This window comes from Anneissia japonica, unplaced genomic scaffold (genome assembly GCF_011630105.1).
Source record: "Anneissia japonica isolate Jap-2015-1 unplaced genomic scaffold, ASM1163010v1 scaffold9_len2422644_cov172, whole genome shotgun sequence".
Lineage (NCBI taxonomy): Eukaryota > Metazoa > Echinodermata > Crinoidea > Comatulida > Comatulidae > Anneissia > Anneissia japonica.
Genome location: NW_022758107.1, coordinates 1,184,819 through 1,200,449, shown reverse-complemented (window position 1 = coordinate 1,200,449; position 15,631 = coordinate 1,184,819). Strand labels below are relative to the sequence as shown.

Below are 15,631 nucleotides of genomic sequence, written 5' to 3'. Positions count from 1 at the left end.
ATATAAAACAATGATTATAATATACCGCATTTATTCGAATAAGCATCCCAGGGCGTTTATTGTCACTTCAGATGGGTTTTTGAGGAACCAGCGTTTACTGGTAAATTAATTCTACTCTGCATAATTAATGGTAAAAAGTGTTTTTGCATGGTTTTTAAATCCCTACTTAGCTGCCATAATTTAATTCCACTAGGGTAAACCATTGATAATAAATTCAATGCTGAAAATGATGTTACTTCCTCAATTACCTCAATTTTTGATTCGATGGTATATTCATAAAATACTTAACAGTGTTACTACTTTACAAAACATTTTGAACACTGAAAAGCATTCACCCAAGAGACCAAGGACACATACTGAAAACCAAAGATCCGTAACTACGTAAACACTTATGTCGTTCTTCGATCGCTTTGTCTTTTGTGCTAGTTTGGAAAATCTAATGCTTAAATGGTAGCTTAATTTTGATTAAATTTTGTTTAACAATAGGCACCTTTTGTTTATCCATTATAAGTACAGCTTTTTTCGAGAAATTTTACTTTTTCTTTTTTGTTATAAGCAAGTATTTTAAACGTAACTCCGCTTAATATAAATATACTAGTCACGTTACAATATTTATTGGATATTCAATGTTGCATATATCTTTATTGGTTGATTATAAAGACACCATTTTTTAAGAAACTATTGGTAGAGCATATAAGGGACACTATAAATTGCTTTGCTATTATCTGATTATACTCCTGAGTTTGTTGAACAAAACACTAGAGAATGATAGATCACTGACAGTGAAGGATGACATTGTAGTTGAATGTGCCTAATAGCGTCTTGATTAAGCATAACAAATGGAAATTTATTTGTAAGCTCTCGCGTAGAATTAAAAAAAAAGTTATATAATGGAGAAATACGTAATTCCATGGTTGGAATATTCGCCTAATTATGTAAACCATAAAGATCAAGAGCCTCAACGGTTGCTGATTGACAGTTTGTATTCGAATCGTCTTTATTACTATTCATTGCGTATTTACGCAATAACGTACCTCGAGAAAAAACGTGTCCTAATGTGAAGATTCAAGGATGTCTACTTATTTAGAAATGACTTTATTTTCTATTCAACAAACAACTTCATTTAATGCAAAGACACTACAAGATTATAAAATGACTGTTTGTGAGTTTATTATTATTATTATTATTATTATTATTATTATTATTATTATTATTATTATTATTATTATTATTATTATTATAAATTATTTTGACACATGTAACTGTGTATTGTACTGTACTTGTTTTTTGTTTTGTTTTTTTGTTCTTTTTTTTGTTTTTGTACTGAACTGTAAAACGCAAAATTAAGATTAATCTGATCAGGTTCAAATTGTATTCTAAATAAATTTATTTTAATTATTACTACTATTAATTAATACTATTTTAGAAAACAAAGTTTCGGTATATCATCTAACAAAACCAAAATGTCAGCCTGATCAAAGACAATTCGAATACAAACATCAATCAGCAGTGCGCCGGCGGGGATCTTGATCGTTATGATTTATATAGTTAACCGAATAATTATTCCACCCACAGAGTAACACTTCTTTAAATCTACACGAAAGCTTACAATTCCATTTCTGATGTTTATACTTAATCACCAAAACGTTATTACACACATACAACTACACTGTCATCCTTCAGTGTCAGTAATCTATCATTCTCTATTGTTTTGTTCAACAAACTTGAGAGTATAATCAGATACCTGTATTAGCAATGCCATTTATAGTGTCCTTAAAATACTCTATTAATAGTATCCTCAGAAATGGTGAGTTTATAATCAACCAATAAGAATGTGCTGCCTTGAAAGTCCATTATGTTATTACTTTAAAAAATTCTAACGTCACTAGTATAGTTATAAGCGAAATAAAATTATCTTGACAATACATGTATTTATAATGGACATTAAACAAAAGGTCCCTATTATAAAACAAAGTTTAATCAAACTATAGAGCTACCCAAAGCATTCGGTTTTCCAAACTACCATACAAAAGACAAGTTGATCGAAGAACGATATTATACAGATATTGCCTGCTTAGAGGTGTAATATAACATTTGATATCCCCGAGGGAATTATATTTTTTTCGAAGGATTATATTTTCCCGAAGCGCGTAGCGCTGAGGGAAAATGTAGTCCTGAGAAAAATATAGTCCTGAGAAAAATAGATGCAAATAATTAAGTGAACACATTACTTTAAATATCAAGAACTTTTATTTAATTTTTACACAATATCAGCCAAAATACTTCATATTGCCATCAATTTTTTAAAATGTTTCTATTGTAGTCCGTAGCGTAGCGTTATCATTGATCGTTTAGCCTAAACGGTACCAGGCCTAGTTTAGTAGTTGATATATAATTCGGAAAACCTACAACTAGCCTAGGCCTACTAGTACTACCTAGGCCTCTAGGCCAAGTCATAATATTCTTCCGAGTTTTCCCGCGATTTCTCATGGTTTGAAAGTGCATGTGTGAAACGAACCAAAAATCTCGGAATATCAAACTTGTTACAACTTGTTAATAGTTGTTAAAAGTTGTAATATTTTCTGCTAGTGTGAAATGGGTATAAGTGTTTACGTGGTTACTGATCTTTGATTTTATATTGAAAACGCAGTGTGTCCTTAGTCTTCATGGGTGAAAGCTTTTCAGTGTTCAACAGTTTTGTAAAGTAGTGTCACAGTTATGCTTTATTATAACTCGCAAAAATATCACCGAAACAAAATTAATCTGCAAAGCTCTGTCGGTTGAACTGGCGGTATCCACTGTGCGCTGAACCGTGGAGATCCGCCGGTACCCGGTTCTATTTCCATGTTTCAGCTGGATGGGTGAAAGGCAAGTATAAAAAAGCGCATTGTCTTCCAGAAGATACGTTTAAGACGGTGGTCCCGTTTGCAAAATGGCCCACACGTAGAACGCAGTTCACCTTTCGGAAAATACCGTAGTATTGGATTGCCCGGTGTTCTGCCAAATTACCGCCAGAGTGTTCATACTTTTTTGGGCTATCTTGATATAAAACGAATAAACCCAATCACGAAAACCAATAATCATATATATTAGATAATCATTCCCGAAGCCCCGCATGGTCACTTGTATTGTATTTTCTTGTTTTTTTTTCTCTTTTGTGGGGTCGTCCCACTTTTATTCATAAGTTCAGCATACACAGTATAATTTGTAAAGAGTTGTTCAATATAGCTTCTTAAAATATCTTTAACAATTTTTTTTTTTATTTATTTTTTTTTTTACTTTCACTTGAAATTTATGCACATCGGTCAAGGTGTACAATTACCATGCCATTTTTTTCTATTTGTTTTCTGTCATTTTAATAAAGGATATAATAAAAGGTCAAGCTTTTGTTTAAGCCTATTTTTTAAAGTTTGTTCGCTTGTATTTATAAACACTACAGTGTATATACAATATTTATAGGCTACATTATTTTTTAGAAATAGTTTCCCTTCAGACTATAATATGGTGAAATTGTTTTCACCAAGTTTAACCAATATAATATTTTTTTATTTTGTTAAGGTCAATCATTGACCATTTCTTTTTTGCTTTTTCATTGTTAATTAAGAAAAATCACAGCTTATTAAACTCTTTAATTCCAATAAAAACATCACATCTAGATGTGTATAAGAGACAGGTATAGTTATAAGCGAAATAAAATTATCTTGACAATACATGTATTTATAATGGACATTAAACAAAAGGTCCCTATTATAAAACAAAGTTTAATCAAACTATAGAGCTACCCAAAGCATTCGGTTTTCCAAACTACCATACAAAAGACAAGTTGATCGAAGAACGATATTATACAGATATTGCCTGCTTAGAGGTGTAATATAACATTTGATATCCCCGAGGGAATTATATTTTTTTCGAAGGATTATATTTTCCCGAAGCGCGTAGCGCTGAGGGAAAATGTAGTCCTGAGAAAAATATAGTCCTGAGAAAAATAGATGCAAATAATTAAGTGAACACATTACTTTAAATATCAAGAACTTTTATTTAATTTTTACACAATATCAGCCAAAATACTTCATATTGCCATCAATTTTTTAAAATGTTTCTATTGTAGTCCGTAGCGTAGCGTTATCATTGATCGTTTAGCCTAAACGGTACCAGGCCTAGTTTAGTAGTTGATATATAATTCGGAAAACCTACAACTAGCCTAGGCCTACTAGTACTACCTAGGCCTCTAGGCCAAGTCATAATATTCTTCCGAGTTTTCAGATATTGCCTGCTTAGAAGTGTAATATAACATTTGATATCCCAGAGGGAATTATATTTTTTTCTAGGGATTATATTTTCCCAAAGCACATAGCGCTGAGGGAAATATAGTCCTGAGTAAAAAAATATAATTCCCAAGGGGATATCAAATCTTATTATAACACCGATAGAAAAGGCAATATCTATTATATTACATAGCCAAAAATAGATGCAAATAATTAACTGAACACATTACTTTAAATATCAAAAACTTTTATTTAACTTTTACACAATATCTCTCATATTACAAAGCCAAAATACTTCATATATTACCGTCACTTTTTAAAAACGTTTCTATTGTAGTCCGTAGCGTAGCGTTATCATTGATCGTTTAGCCTACAATTCACCGTTTGCTCTACTTACCTCAGCGTAGAATAACCGGAGAAACGTAACTCGTTGAGCTCCGTTGCTGTGAAATTTTCAATGCAAGTAGGCTAGGCCTAGGCCTAATGTGATGATTCCTCGGCATTACAATATTCACTGAGTGGGCCTACATTAACGGATGAATTCACAACAAATTTTGTACACCGAGAACCCTTTTCGTCAATAATTCTATACAATTCGTCTCCGTCGAGAGATTTAAACTTATTTGAAGCCGCCATTTTCGAGGCGCTAGGCTTTCCACATTCACAATTCGTGAGCGATTGATCGTGCGCTCGACTAGCATTCTACGGGCGCAATGCGAGTGTAATCCGGTGACGTCAGAGACCGGTCACTTTTCAAAGTTATAACGTTTCCGATCCTCGTAGCGCTAGTCACGTGATGCCATTTCGACCAATCACGTACTCGTATTTACATAGGCTATGTAGTGTTTACGTGGTTTCTGATCTTTGATTTTATATTGAAAACGCAGTATGTGTCCTTAGTCTTCATGGGTGAAAGCTTTTCAGTGTTCAACAGTTTTGTAAAGTAGTGTCACGGTTATGCTTTATGATAACTCGCAAAAATATCACCGAAACAAAATTAATCTTTGGACAGCTGCAAAGCTCTGTCGGTTGAACTGGCGGTATCCACTGTGCGCTGAACCGTGGAGATCCGCCGGTACCCGGTTCTATTCCCATGTTTCAGCTGGATGGGTGAAAGGCAAGTATAAAAAAGCGCATTGTCTTCCAGAAGATACGTTTAAGACGGTGGTCCCGTTTGCAAAATGGCCCACACGTAGAACGCAGGTCACCTTTCGGAAAATACCGTAGTATTGGATTGCCCCGGTGTACTGCCAAATTACCGCCAGAGTGTTCATACTTTTTTGGGCTATCTTGATATAAAACGAATAAACCCAATCACAAAAACAAATAATCATATGTTAGATAATCATTTCCGAAGCCCCGCATGGTCACTTGTATTGTATTTTCTTGTTATTTAGCGAACGTACTCCTTTGTTTAAGCGACATTCACTGAAGTATTGGACCAATATTTACAAAGAGAAAAAAACTGTTGCTTTGTAGTGACAGCTTCTCGTTAATATTTTAGTATATTTTTATTTTGTGATAGTTAGCAAAGCATGACTGAAGTCACTAATATTGTCCGCACCCGACAGATTTATTGGTTTAGATCAAGCGCACCCTGTTCAGTGGGTATAGCTATAAGGTTATTAATGTTTTATTTTTATCGGCGTAGCGTCCTAGTAGAAATGTTGTTTAAGATGAGGAATCTGAGAGTAAACCGGGATTGGTTTTCCGCTGTATGCAGACGCCTTAACCAATGGGTTATTGAACTAATCTTTTACACTCTTTAGCAGATGCGTAGGCCTGTGTACCCAGTTGTTATTGTCTAGGTTCAGGGTTCCGTGGCACACAATGAATACTCTCAGACATTTTTGTCAGTTTAAAGTTTTTTTTATTCAATCTCTATGTTATTTGAAACGATCAATGAAAGATCTTAATTTCAGTACTTTGTCAAAATTATTACACCATGATAATATATTATTTTAGTTACATTAATAATAACTAGAGTGTGCGCTTGCTTCGCTCGCCTACTCTCTAAATGTGTGAACGTCACGATTAGATTCGATAAAAAGAAATATATGACCACTAAATGATAGGTTGCATTTTTCATGTTATTTCGTTCAGTTATTTCTTTAGTTACGTAATGTCAGAAATGCAGTTCAAACGTGTTGTGTATTTCATTGACAATTTACAAGGTACAATTATGTACAAGGTTTGATAGCAGTTGCAGATCATTCATAATATCAAAATATTTAGAAATCATTAGACCTACAAGACAACATATTTTGGTAAAGGTCAGCTAAAGCAAAGTTGGACTGTAACTCATTCCTGTGAGAATTTAATCTTTTTTAATTAATCAGTAAAACAACATAAAAAAAATAAATTATGAAATAAAATGAGAAGATAACTGAAATAAATTTGTGTAGCATAATGGTAAATTTTGGCTCTCAAAGTAAACACCATGTGATTTTGTCAATGGATCCGGTCAATGAAGAAAACGGCTATTACAACAGTAACATTGAGAAACTAAAAATGGAGCTGTGCTAGGAAATTGACTGTGTTTGAAAGTTACCCTTAGTGAATCACGTCTAGCGAATGCGTAAGTACGTACATACACGCGTGGTCGAAAATCTACCGGTCACAAAATTCTTAACAATGATTGGAATAGCATAACTAGGCATAATTTTTATCTTTGGTTACATGTATTTATTTTTAAAATTATATTATAGCTATTACCTTTGGTTTTGTCTGAAAAAAAGTATGAAAAATATATAGTACTTGCTCTTAAGGGAATAACAATAAACGTATAAATACGTTATTCCATGTACAGTATTACCATAACAATACAAAATATGTAACCTAGCCAGAAGGTTATGATAATACAGTACATACTGAAATACAATAAGTATATACTTCTTTGACTACGTAATAATGATAACAACAACAACAAAAACAACAACAGCAGCAGCAGAAGCAGTAGCAGCAGCAGCAGCAGCAGCAACAACAACAACAACAACAAATAATAATAAACAACAACAAATAATAATAATAATAATAATAATAATAATAATAATAATAATAATAATAATAATAATAATAATAATAATAATAATAATAATCGATTTAATGAAATTGTCGGTTTTAATGAAATTGTACTGTTTTAAAGTTATTCTGCTATTTTACTTCTCCGTTCCAGAAGTTTTTGAATAAATTGAACTGAATTTAATTATAAGTTTCTCAAATATTGATATTAGCAAGAAATTACACCATGAACCTAAGCTCACAGAGCACTTGAAACCTACTGAACCAAATCCAACTTCGCACCCTTTATCAGCAATGTACAATGTAGGCCTACCCTCCAAATCAAGACCCCTCTAATTCGACGCCACTTTTTCTAAAAACCAAGTGACAATCTTCAATTTATTAACACAATGCTAACCCTCTAACTGGAAACCGAACAACCCAGTTTTTCAGGTCATAAAGGTGATCTCGAACCGTAGGATGAATTGTACAGCGAGGGGTGTGTGGGTGTGTGCCAGGGGCGGATCCAATTTTTTTTAAACAGGGAGGGGGGGGGGACAACAGTTTCAGAATATCTGATTTGCATTAAAATCTTAAAAATTTAGTGGCAAAACGGGTGAACGTGCCCCCGTGTCCCCTACTGGATCAGCGCCTGTGTGTCTTTATTGTGAACACCCTTCCCTGATTTATTAATGTAGTTCTCAAATATGATTGGCTAGCAATTAAAATCAACCAGGCCTAAATTCAGAGTACTGTAGTTGAGATCTCAGATACACTTCGATGACTTTGGTATCCGTGGAGGAGCCGTAACATGGTACAAGATTTACATTTCTAATCGTTATCAATACGTGTCTATTTCTGATAATAATTTTGCACTTACCTTAGCATTATCTGGTGTCCTCGGGGGTCTATCCTGGGCCTTTGCTTTTTTAAAAATTATCAATGATTTTTTTCCATTACAGTAGAAATTCTTTGTGTAACATTTGTATAAATCCTATCATATACACGCTCAAATATAATGACTTTAGAGTAAGCGTGCAAAAAACGTTGCCATGTCTTAAATAGGCCTACCTATCTACTCTGCCATGTCATAAGTCTGTATCTACAATACAACAAGCTTTTCCATCGGGAACTGTGTCTACAAGCGTGGTGGCATAATCACTGATTGTCAGCAGATATATTAGATGCTACATTTGTTACGGAGAAGTGCATTGTCTGATCAGGGAGATGTACATCTCCCTTATCTAGTAACTTCTGTTAATAATCCCACCACGGTGATAAAGCTAATTTGAAGAAATATTGATGAATCTCAAAAAAGAAACGACTCCCAGATACCAGCCAATAAATTAATAAAAAGAGATGTGTATTTCCCTAATTTAGAAATGGCTACAATAATTTCTTAAAACACAAATAACCAAGGAATATCAAATGTGACCGCAAGTAATGTCGAATGTTTTCGTAAATAAAAGATTTCCTACATTTCTAAATTTTTCGTCAACCTATCATCTAGATGTGAAACAAGGTTTCTTTCCTCCCTCGTCTATTGCATCAAAGTGTATCTCAGGTCTCAACCGCAATGAATTTACGTCTGAATGATTTTAATGGCCAATCATCTTTTAGAACTACAATTTAGGCAAATATACTATACTAAAGACAGTATAGTATCTTTGATTCAGAGAATCAATGAATGAGATCACATCTTTTTAGTGATGAAGCCCAAAGTGTGTCTCAGGTTTCAACCGCAATGAATTTACGTCTGCTGATTTTTAATAGCCAATCATCTTTTAGAACTACAATTCAGGCAAAGATACTATACTAAAGTATCTTTGATTTAGGGAATCAATGAATGCAATCACATCTTTTTAGTAATGAAGTCCTATGACTTAAAACGATAGAGGGCGTTAGATCAATAATTTGATCACTTGCTGTTATGTATGAAGTGCTTGCCGGGGTCTATGCGCCTACAATTTGCTTCGCAGTAATATTTGTAACCTACTGTAAATTATTTCATTTTAATAGGCTTTCTCTATTGATAGTGTAGAATATCTTTAAATGATGCTTAAAACTCATTAGTGGATTGGCAATATTCTGTTTCCAACTATTCCAGTATTATCTTAGGTCTAATTTAAGTTAATAGTTTTGGTACGGAGACAAGACCAACATTAATTTAATGGAAATTTGGATTAGATTTTGTGCTTTATGTCTGCGGTGAAACAATTTCCATTTTAAAAGCACTTCTTACCTCTTTTAATGACCGTTTAACAAATTTACGTGATTATTGTTTTTTTTAAGTCAATGATTTTTTCGTATGTCTAAGTAAATTAGATCGAAAACATGAATTGTTTTTAATAGTACCCTATAAGTCAAAAATACAATATAAAGTCAGTTGCGATTGGCCTACTTACTCCAATTTTGTGAGTGGCTTCACCCGCCGCACAACCTGAAAAATCCATCGGCATTTTATGAGTTTCAATATTGAGTGCGGTACCAGGACGTGACGGCGATAAAAATAAAACTTGTTAATAATCCTTATATATTTGGGGTGGCCTCATGGTTTGGTTTCAAATTAGAGGGTTAGCTTTGTGTTAAAAAATTGAAGATTGTTTTTCGGTTCTTTGAAAAAGTGGTCCCAAATTAGAGGTGTCTCGGAATTAGAGGGATTTTGAATTGGAACATGCACCCTGTACTCTCGGATCAGTGTTTCCTGTTCGGTGAAAATAATTCCAAATCTGAGTTTCGGGTGAAATTTTTTTTCTTTTATCGCATGTGTTGGCATTGAAACTTCTAATGAGAAAATGCTCAAATTCAGTGTCTGTAAGCATTATCACAAGTACACTTAAATGAGAGTATTGTACTTTTGCTTGAGTATTGATAAATCTTGTAGGATGAAATTATTTAGTTTTTAAACAGCAGTAATAATCAAATATTTTATATATTTGGAGATGTGTCATGTGCAGAGAATATAATACAGTATAAGAGAAGAAGAACGTACATATACTAATTTATAAAACTCGTACGTACGGCTTAATTATATCGTACGTACGAGTTAAATATCGATTATGGCGCGCCGACAGTTCATTGACTCTGGGTGCTTATACCTAGGTAAGAGAATAACTCATAACTCGCAGCGTCATTGTGCTGAATTGCGTATGGGTATGGTCTGCGACTACCTAGCAGCTGTAAAGAGGTGCTTATAGTAGTTACATGTTCATATCATTCCACAACGGCAAGGGCTGAAATGAAGCAGAGCATCGGGGTAACCCCCTACTCTTCCGAAAGATGCAATTGGTTTTCTAAAGAGCACACGAGCCAGATGTGTACACTGGACCTTATCCGAGAAGACCTGGTTCTACCAACTGAACACTAAGCGAGGAGCGACTCGAACCAGCGCCGACGTTAAAATTGTGGTTAGCAGCGCCCCTGCCTAATATTTCAAACGGTTTGTTAGCAAGATTGCTATCAAACATTTTTGCTAGCATGTACACGTGCGGTTCTATGTTTGAAGATGAGGGAGCGGCTACGTAGTGGCATTTCAAGACTATCACGGGGTGGATATGAGTGCGGGTGTTCTCTTTTATTGTATTTTTTGTTGTTGAAAAAATAAGCCACTCGAGGGGTACATTGATTTTCTTATTTTTTGTTAAGTATTTATTGTATACTTGCTAGAAATAAACAGAATGCGATTGCACCCAGAATTTCATACCTATAATAAGAAAGCCTGCTAAGAGTGATGACTAATTATAAAATAATACTGATCTTGCCAGAACACTTCCTGACAGGGGGTCTAGATAGTATTCAAAATTAACCATATCGTTAATTTTCTTACACAAAGCACAGAACACCAAACTGTTGGATGAACTGGTAGTCAGTGCATCATAATAGTAACTCGACAGTTATCTTGTACGTTCGACTGAATATCTCGTACGTACGAGATGATTAAGTCGTACGTACGAGATATTAAGTTGTACGTACAGAACGAGATATTAACTCATACGTACGAGATAATGTTTCTTATATACAAGATAAGATCAATCGTACGTACGAGCGTACGAGATACATTAATAGTATATATGTCTTATATACGACTTCATTATCTCGTACGTACGCGATATAAAGTAGTACGTACGAGATAATTAAGTCGTACGTACGAGATAATGTCACGTGCGTACGTGTTGCTATACAGTTCAACCTCCAATTCGAGACCATTGTTGGGATCTGAAAATGTTGGAGTGGTCAACCGCAACCGCCTCCCTCATTGTGTTTGCACGTCTACTTAAACTGACACTACATACAGCATTGCCTTTCGAAGTATTAAAGCAGTGGCGCGAGTAGTTAAAAATCACCTAAAATCACCAGATTTTTCGAATTACCCAACCCCCACCTCAACTGATCATCGAGCCCCTCCCTTCGCGCCCCACAACAGCACCCCCCCCCCCATTTAAAGACTTCTAGATACGCCACTATATTAAAGTAATAATAATGAAGCTAGTAGAATTGTCAGAACTTATGTGCGTAAATCTTCGTCTGGATGTTGTGAATCGCTATATTGTCATGTTTCGTTTTTTTTTTTTTAATATTTATAATAGTATTGTGAGGTTATCGTGTTATATAGAGGTAAACAGACAGTTTGATGTTGAAAAAAATTTGATGTTACTAGTTTGAATTTGGAAAAGTTTAATTAAACACAATTGGTTTGTATGTTTCCATAAAATACCAGATTTTGACGTTGAGGGGTTGGTCGTTTGACAAGGATCTACCAGTCAGCACGCCCAATTAACAAGAGATATGACATGTATTATAGCATACTAACTACTTTGTCTGAGAAACAAGGTTAACAGGTATTATATTATTTCAGGGTAGACGTCAGGCATCCTGTGCACCAGTGGTAGTGCAAACGGGGGTGGGGGTTTCCCCTTCACATCAGACAGGCCTGAACCCCTGGACCATACTAAGCAATATAAACTCTCCCCGTGACCCCTACAAGGGTTTTTTTTTTTTTATTTCTGGCCGTCGACCGAGGCTTCATCGGCCCCTTCTCTCGAATCCCTCTATCGGACATGTCGGACTCCTTGTCAGAAAACATCTGGCGCCACCGCTGCTGCCCACAAACACATATTAAGCCTCAGAATCTTCAGCATATTGAAGGCGACAGCATACAAGAAGAAGGTTTAAGATGTTAGACAACAATTACGATTACTAATGGTTTAATGTTTCCTGCAATTAATTGCAAATATTATGGTAAAATTGCACTTAGTGTTCTTATTTACTGACTGCTATTTCAATTGATTGTGATAATTATACTCTTAAAAATGATTATATAAAATGTTAGTATTGTATTAATAGACAACTTCGGAAAATCCTCTATCAGTGATGTTTTGCAGTTCATTTAAGAATCTGTCTCTTATACACATCTAGATGTGTATAAGAGACAGGACTTACATTATTCGTGATGATTAAATATCTTAAAAGAAATACACGCATATTACATGCCATTATAACGGACGAGGTTGTTTACTTCTTGCTTCCTAGCATACTTCGTAGACGTGGATCACGTGGTCTTTCCCCATGTTCTTCGCTCGATCAGGGTTGAACGCCCGGCCAGATTTTTTTTTTTTTTTTTTTTTTTTTTTGTGATGAATACAATGATAAATACAATATCTTACAAAATATACACGCATATTCTATGCTATATTATGACGGACAAGGCTATTTACTTCTTGCTTCATAGCATACATCGTACGGCCGATCACGTGCTCTACAAAGTGGTCTTGTTCAGAGATTCTTCGCCGACGCTCGATCGGGGCCGGCTACACCCGATTTAGCGGTGTTCTTTTGGTTGGACGTTGTTTGTGACAATGTGTTTGAATGAAATTAAACTTTTATTTGCTTTGTTGTGATGATTTAGTATCGTACAAAATATAATCATAGGCCTAAAAGAATGCTGTTTTAATTTTCGTGGTAAATGCTAGATTTAGAAGGGAATTTCTCCATGTTTTTGGCGTAGGCTTCATACACAGTACCGCATGCATGTCGTCTTCATCATATTCAAAAATGATGCGAGTAGAGTGAAAAGAACACAAATATTTCCAGCTCATCACTTATATTTTGAAAAATTAACACAATGAATAATAAATTTATTAAATGTTTGAAACACATACTACGTCCCCTTTTCAACTCCCACCGTCTTTCGGTGAAGACATTTAAGCCGTTGGTCCCGTGGGCATTATGGCCCGTGTGCACGTTAAAAACGCTACACTCTTCAGAAAAGAATAGGGGATTGTCTCCCGGTGTACTGCCCAATCACCACCAGAAGGACTCCATTGGAAATTTAAAAAAAAATTGTTTTTGTATTAGTTTCAACTTTATCCAAAGAAAAAATTCTCAGTACTTTTGGATAGACGATTTTTGTCCTTATTTTCAAAATGTCTATTTACTTTCAAATTTTGAATTTTAAGTAACTACCACGCATGTGAACATGTACAGAAAGAAGATGAAAATGTGCATGTTAGGTTTGTATGTAGGTTGTCTTTGAGTCGGGGCAACCCACTGAGATTAAATTAAAAGTAAAACTACTACCAATAAACGAGAAAGATTAAGTTAGTTCTAGCTTTATTTAGAAAACCTGGGAAGATTTTTTAATTTAGTAGATTCAATTTTTTTTTCTGTAGAAAATCAGCACTATCGCTACTTGCCACCTACTTTTCCCCACGGATTTTTCCCCCACCCGGAGATTTATTTCCCCTGTCTATGTTCCCGCATTTTTTCGATTTATTTTTCCTAGTTTTTCTACTGATATTTTTTTTTATCAGGTTATGCTCATTATACGTTATAAGGCAAAATATATATATATTTTTAATTTTGTGTTTTCTCTATATCAATTAATGATTGCCTAGTCGTTGTAAGGTCACACTATAAAGATGTGCCGATGACACAAAAACGTTATCCAATCAATTGACTAATTGACCCTTGATGCACTTGCAATACAGTACTGATTAAGCATAAATAAACATTGTAGAAACGTTAAAGTTTAAATCCGGGTTTGCATAAAAATAGAAGAAGGAAAACAGGATATCTTTATTATACTTGCTCTTTTGGAATTCCGGTATCACACCTATTTCCTTATCGTTCTGTATAACAATATATAATTGTCTGCATCAACAAAACAAAAACTTCAACAATGAGCGGCAGTATTATTTCTGTACTTCTACAATACTTTTCAGGTCAGTGCCCATAGTGATTCTCTTCTACGTTTAATACGCCTGCTTTATTTAAAATTATCTCTTACTGTTGTTGATAGCATAACATGCCTATATCATTAAATATATTCCATTTAAGTAATGTTATTTAATTTCTTTGACACTACCCTAATATTGTTGTGTAGCACAACAAAAAGTGGAATTTGAAATTACCAAAAACATTATGACGAGTTGCTTTATTACTCAGATATTACCTTTCACTAAAAAGTGTCCACTTAATAGTTGTGTTCCTTGAATACGACGTCACAAATTAGGGGGTTCTGTATTACGGTCGTATATTTTTGTATCTGGAAGACATATCTATAGTAACTCGAGGTATTGGGTCGTGGGAAGCTAGGGCACAAAACTGTGGGTTCTTAGAAGCAAAATTGTTGTCGACTGTAGATATAGAGAATGTGGTCGTGACATGTAGAAACCCCAGTGTATGACATATGAATATTCCTGCCAGCGGTTTCAGAGAAGATAGGTAAAGTTACATGGAAGCGATTAGCAGAATCAATATATTATGTAATAACTATTACGAAAATAACATAAAAATGAAAATAATTATTAAATAAATGCTTGTCAGCAAACATTAACCCCAGTATTATTGGCCCATTTTAAATGGCTTTCACTTAAATTGTTTTATATCAAAGGCTACGTTCAGACCTGTGAGATACGCCAGGCGTATCTAACGCCGGGCGTACGTTAATCCATGGCGTAACTAGCGAGATGTCCAGACTGGGCGATTAATGAACGCTAGCGTAAGTATTCGCGCGAAATATTCGTATTCGTAATTCGCGCATTTTATTTTCTGTTTACATCTAGGTTTATTTTGATTGGTCAAATCTTGGTTGAGTTCAAAATCACCGATGCGTGACTGTCGTAAATCAGTGGCGTACGCTAATCTGGGGTCTGTTACTGGATTACCGTACGCCAGTGATTGCGCGATAATACTGGCGTTCGCTACGCCGCGCACGCACAAGTTCACACCACTCGATTAACGTTACGCTAGCGTAAGTCGTTGTGTCTGAACATAGCCAATACTAGCGTTCGCTACGCCGCGCACAAGTTCACACCACTCGATTAACGTTACGCTAGCGTAAGTCGTTGTGTCTGAACATAGCCAAT

At 34.9% G+C, this 15,631-nt stretch overlaps 1 protein-coding gene across 1 annotated transcript in view; it reads left to right on the top strand.

Annotated features, from left to right (window-relative positions):
* Window positions 1-12,322: 12,322 nt before the first annotated feature.
* The window catches only part of LOC117125132 (threonine-rich protein-like), a 16,229-nt gene continuing 12,920 nt past the window's right edge, over window positions 12,323-15,631 (top strand). The window contains exon 1 of the mRNA XM_033271532.1: window positions 12,323-12,440. Within this exon, the coding sequence (XP_033127423.1) occupies window positions 12,323-12,440 (118 nt within the window). The remainder of the gene's footprint in view (window positions 12,441-15,631) is intronic.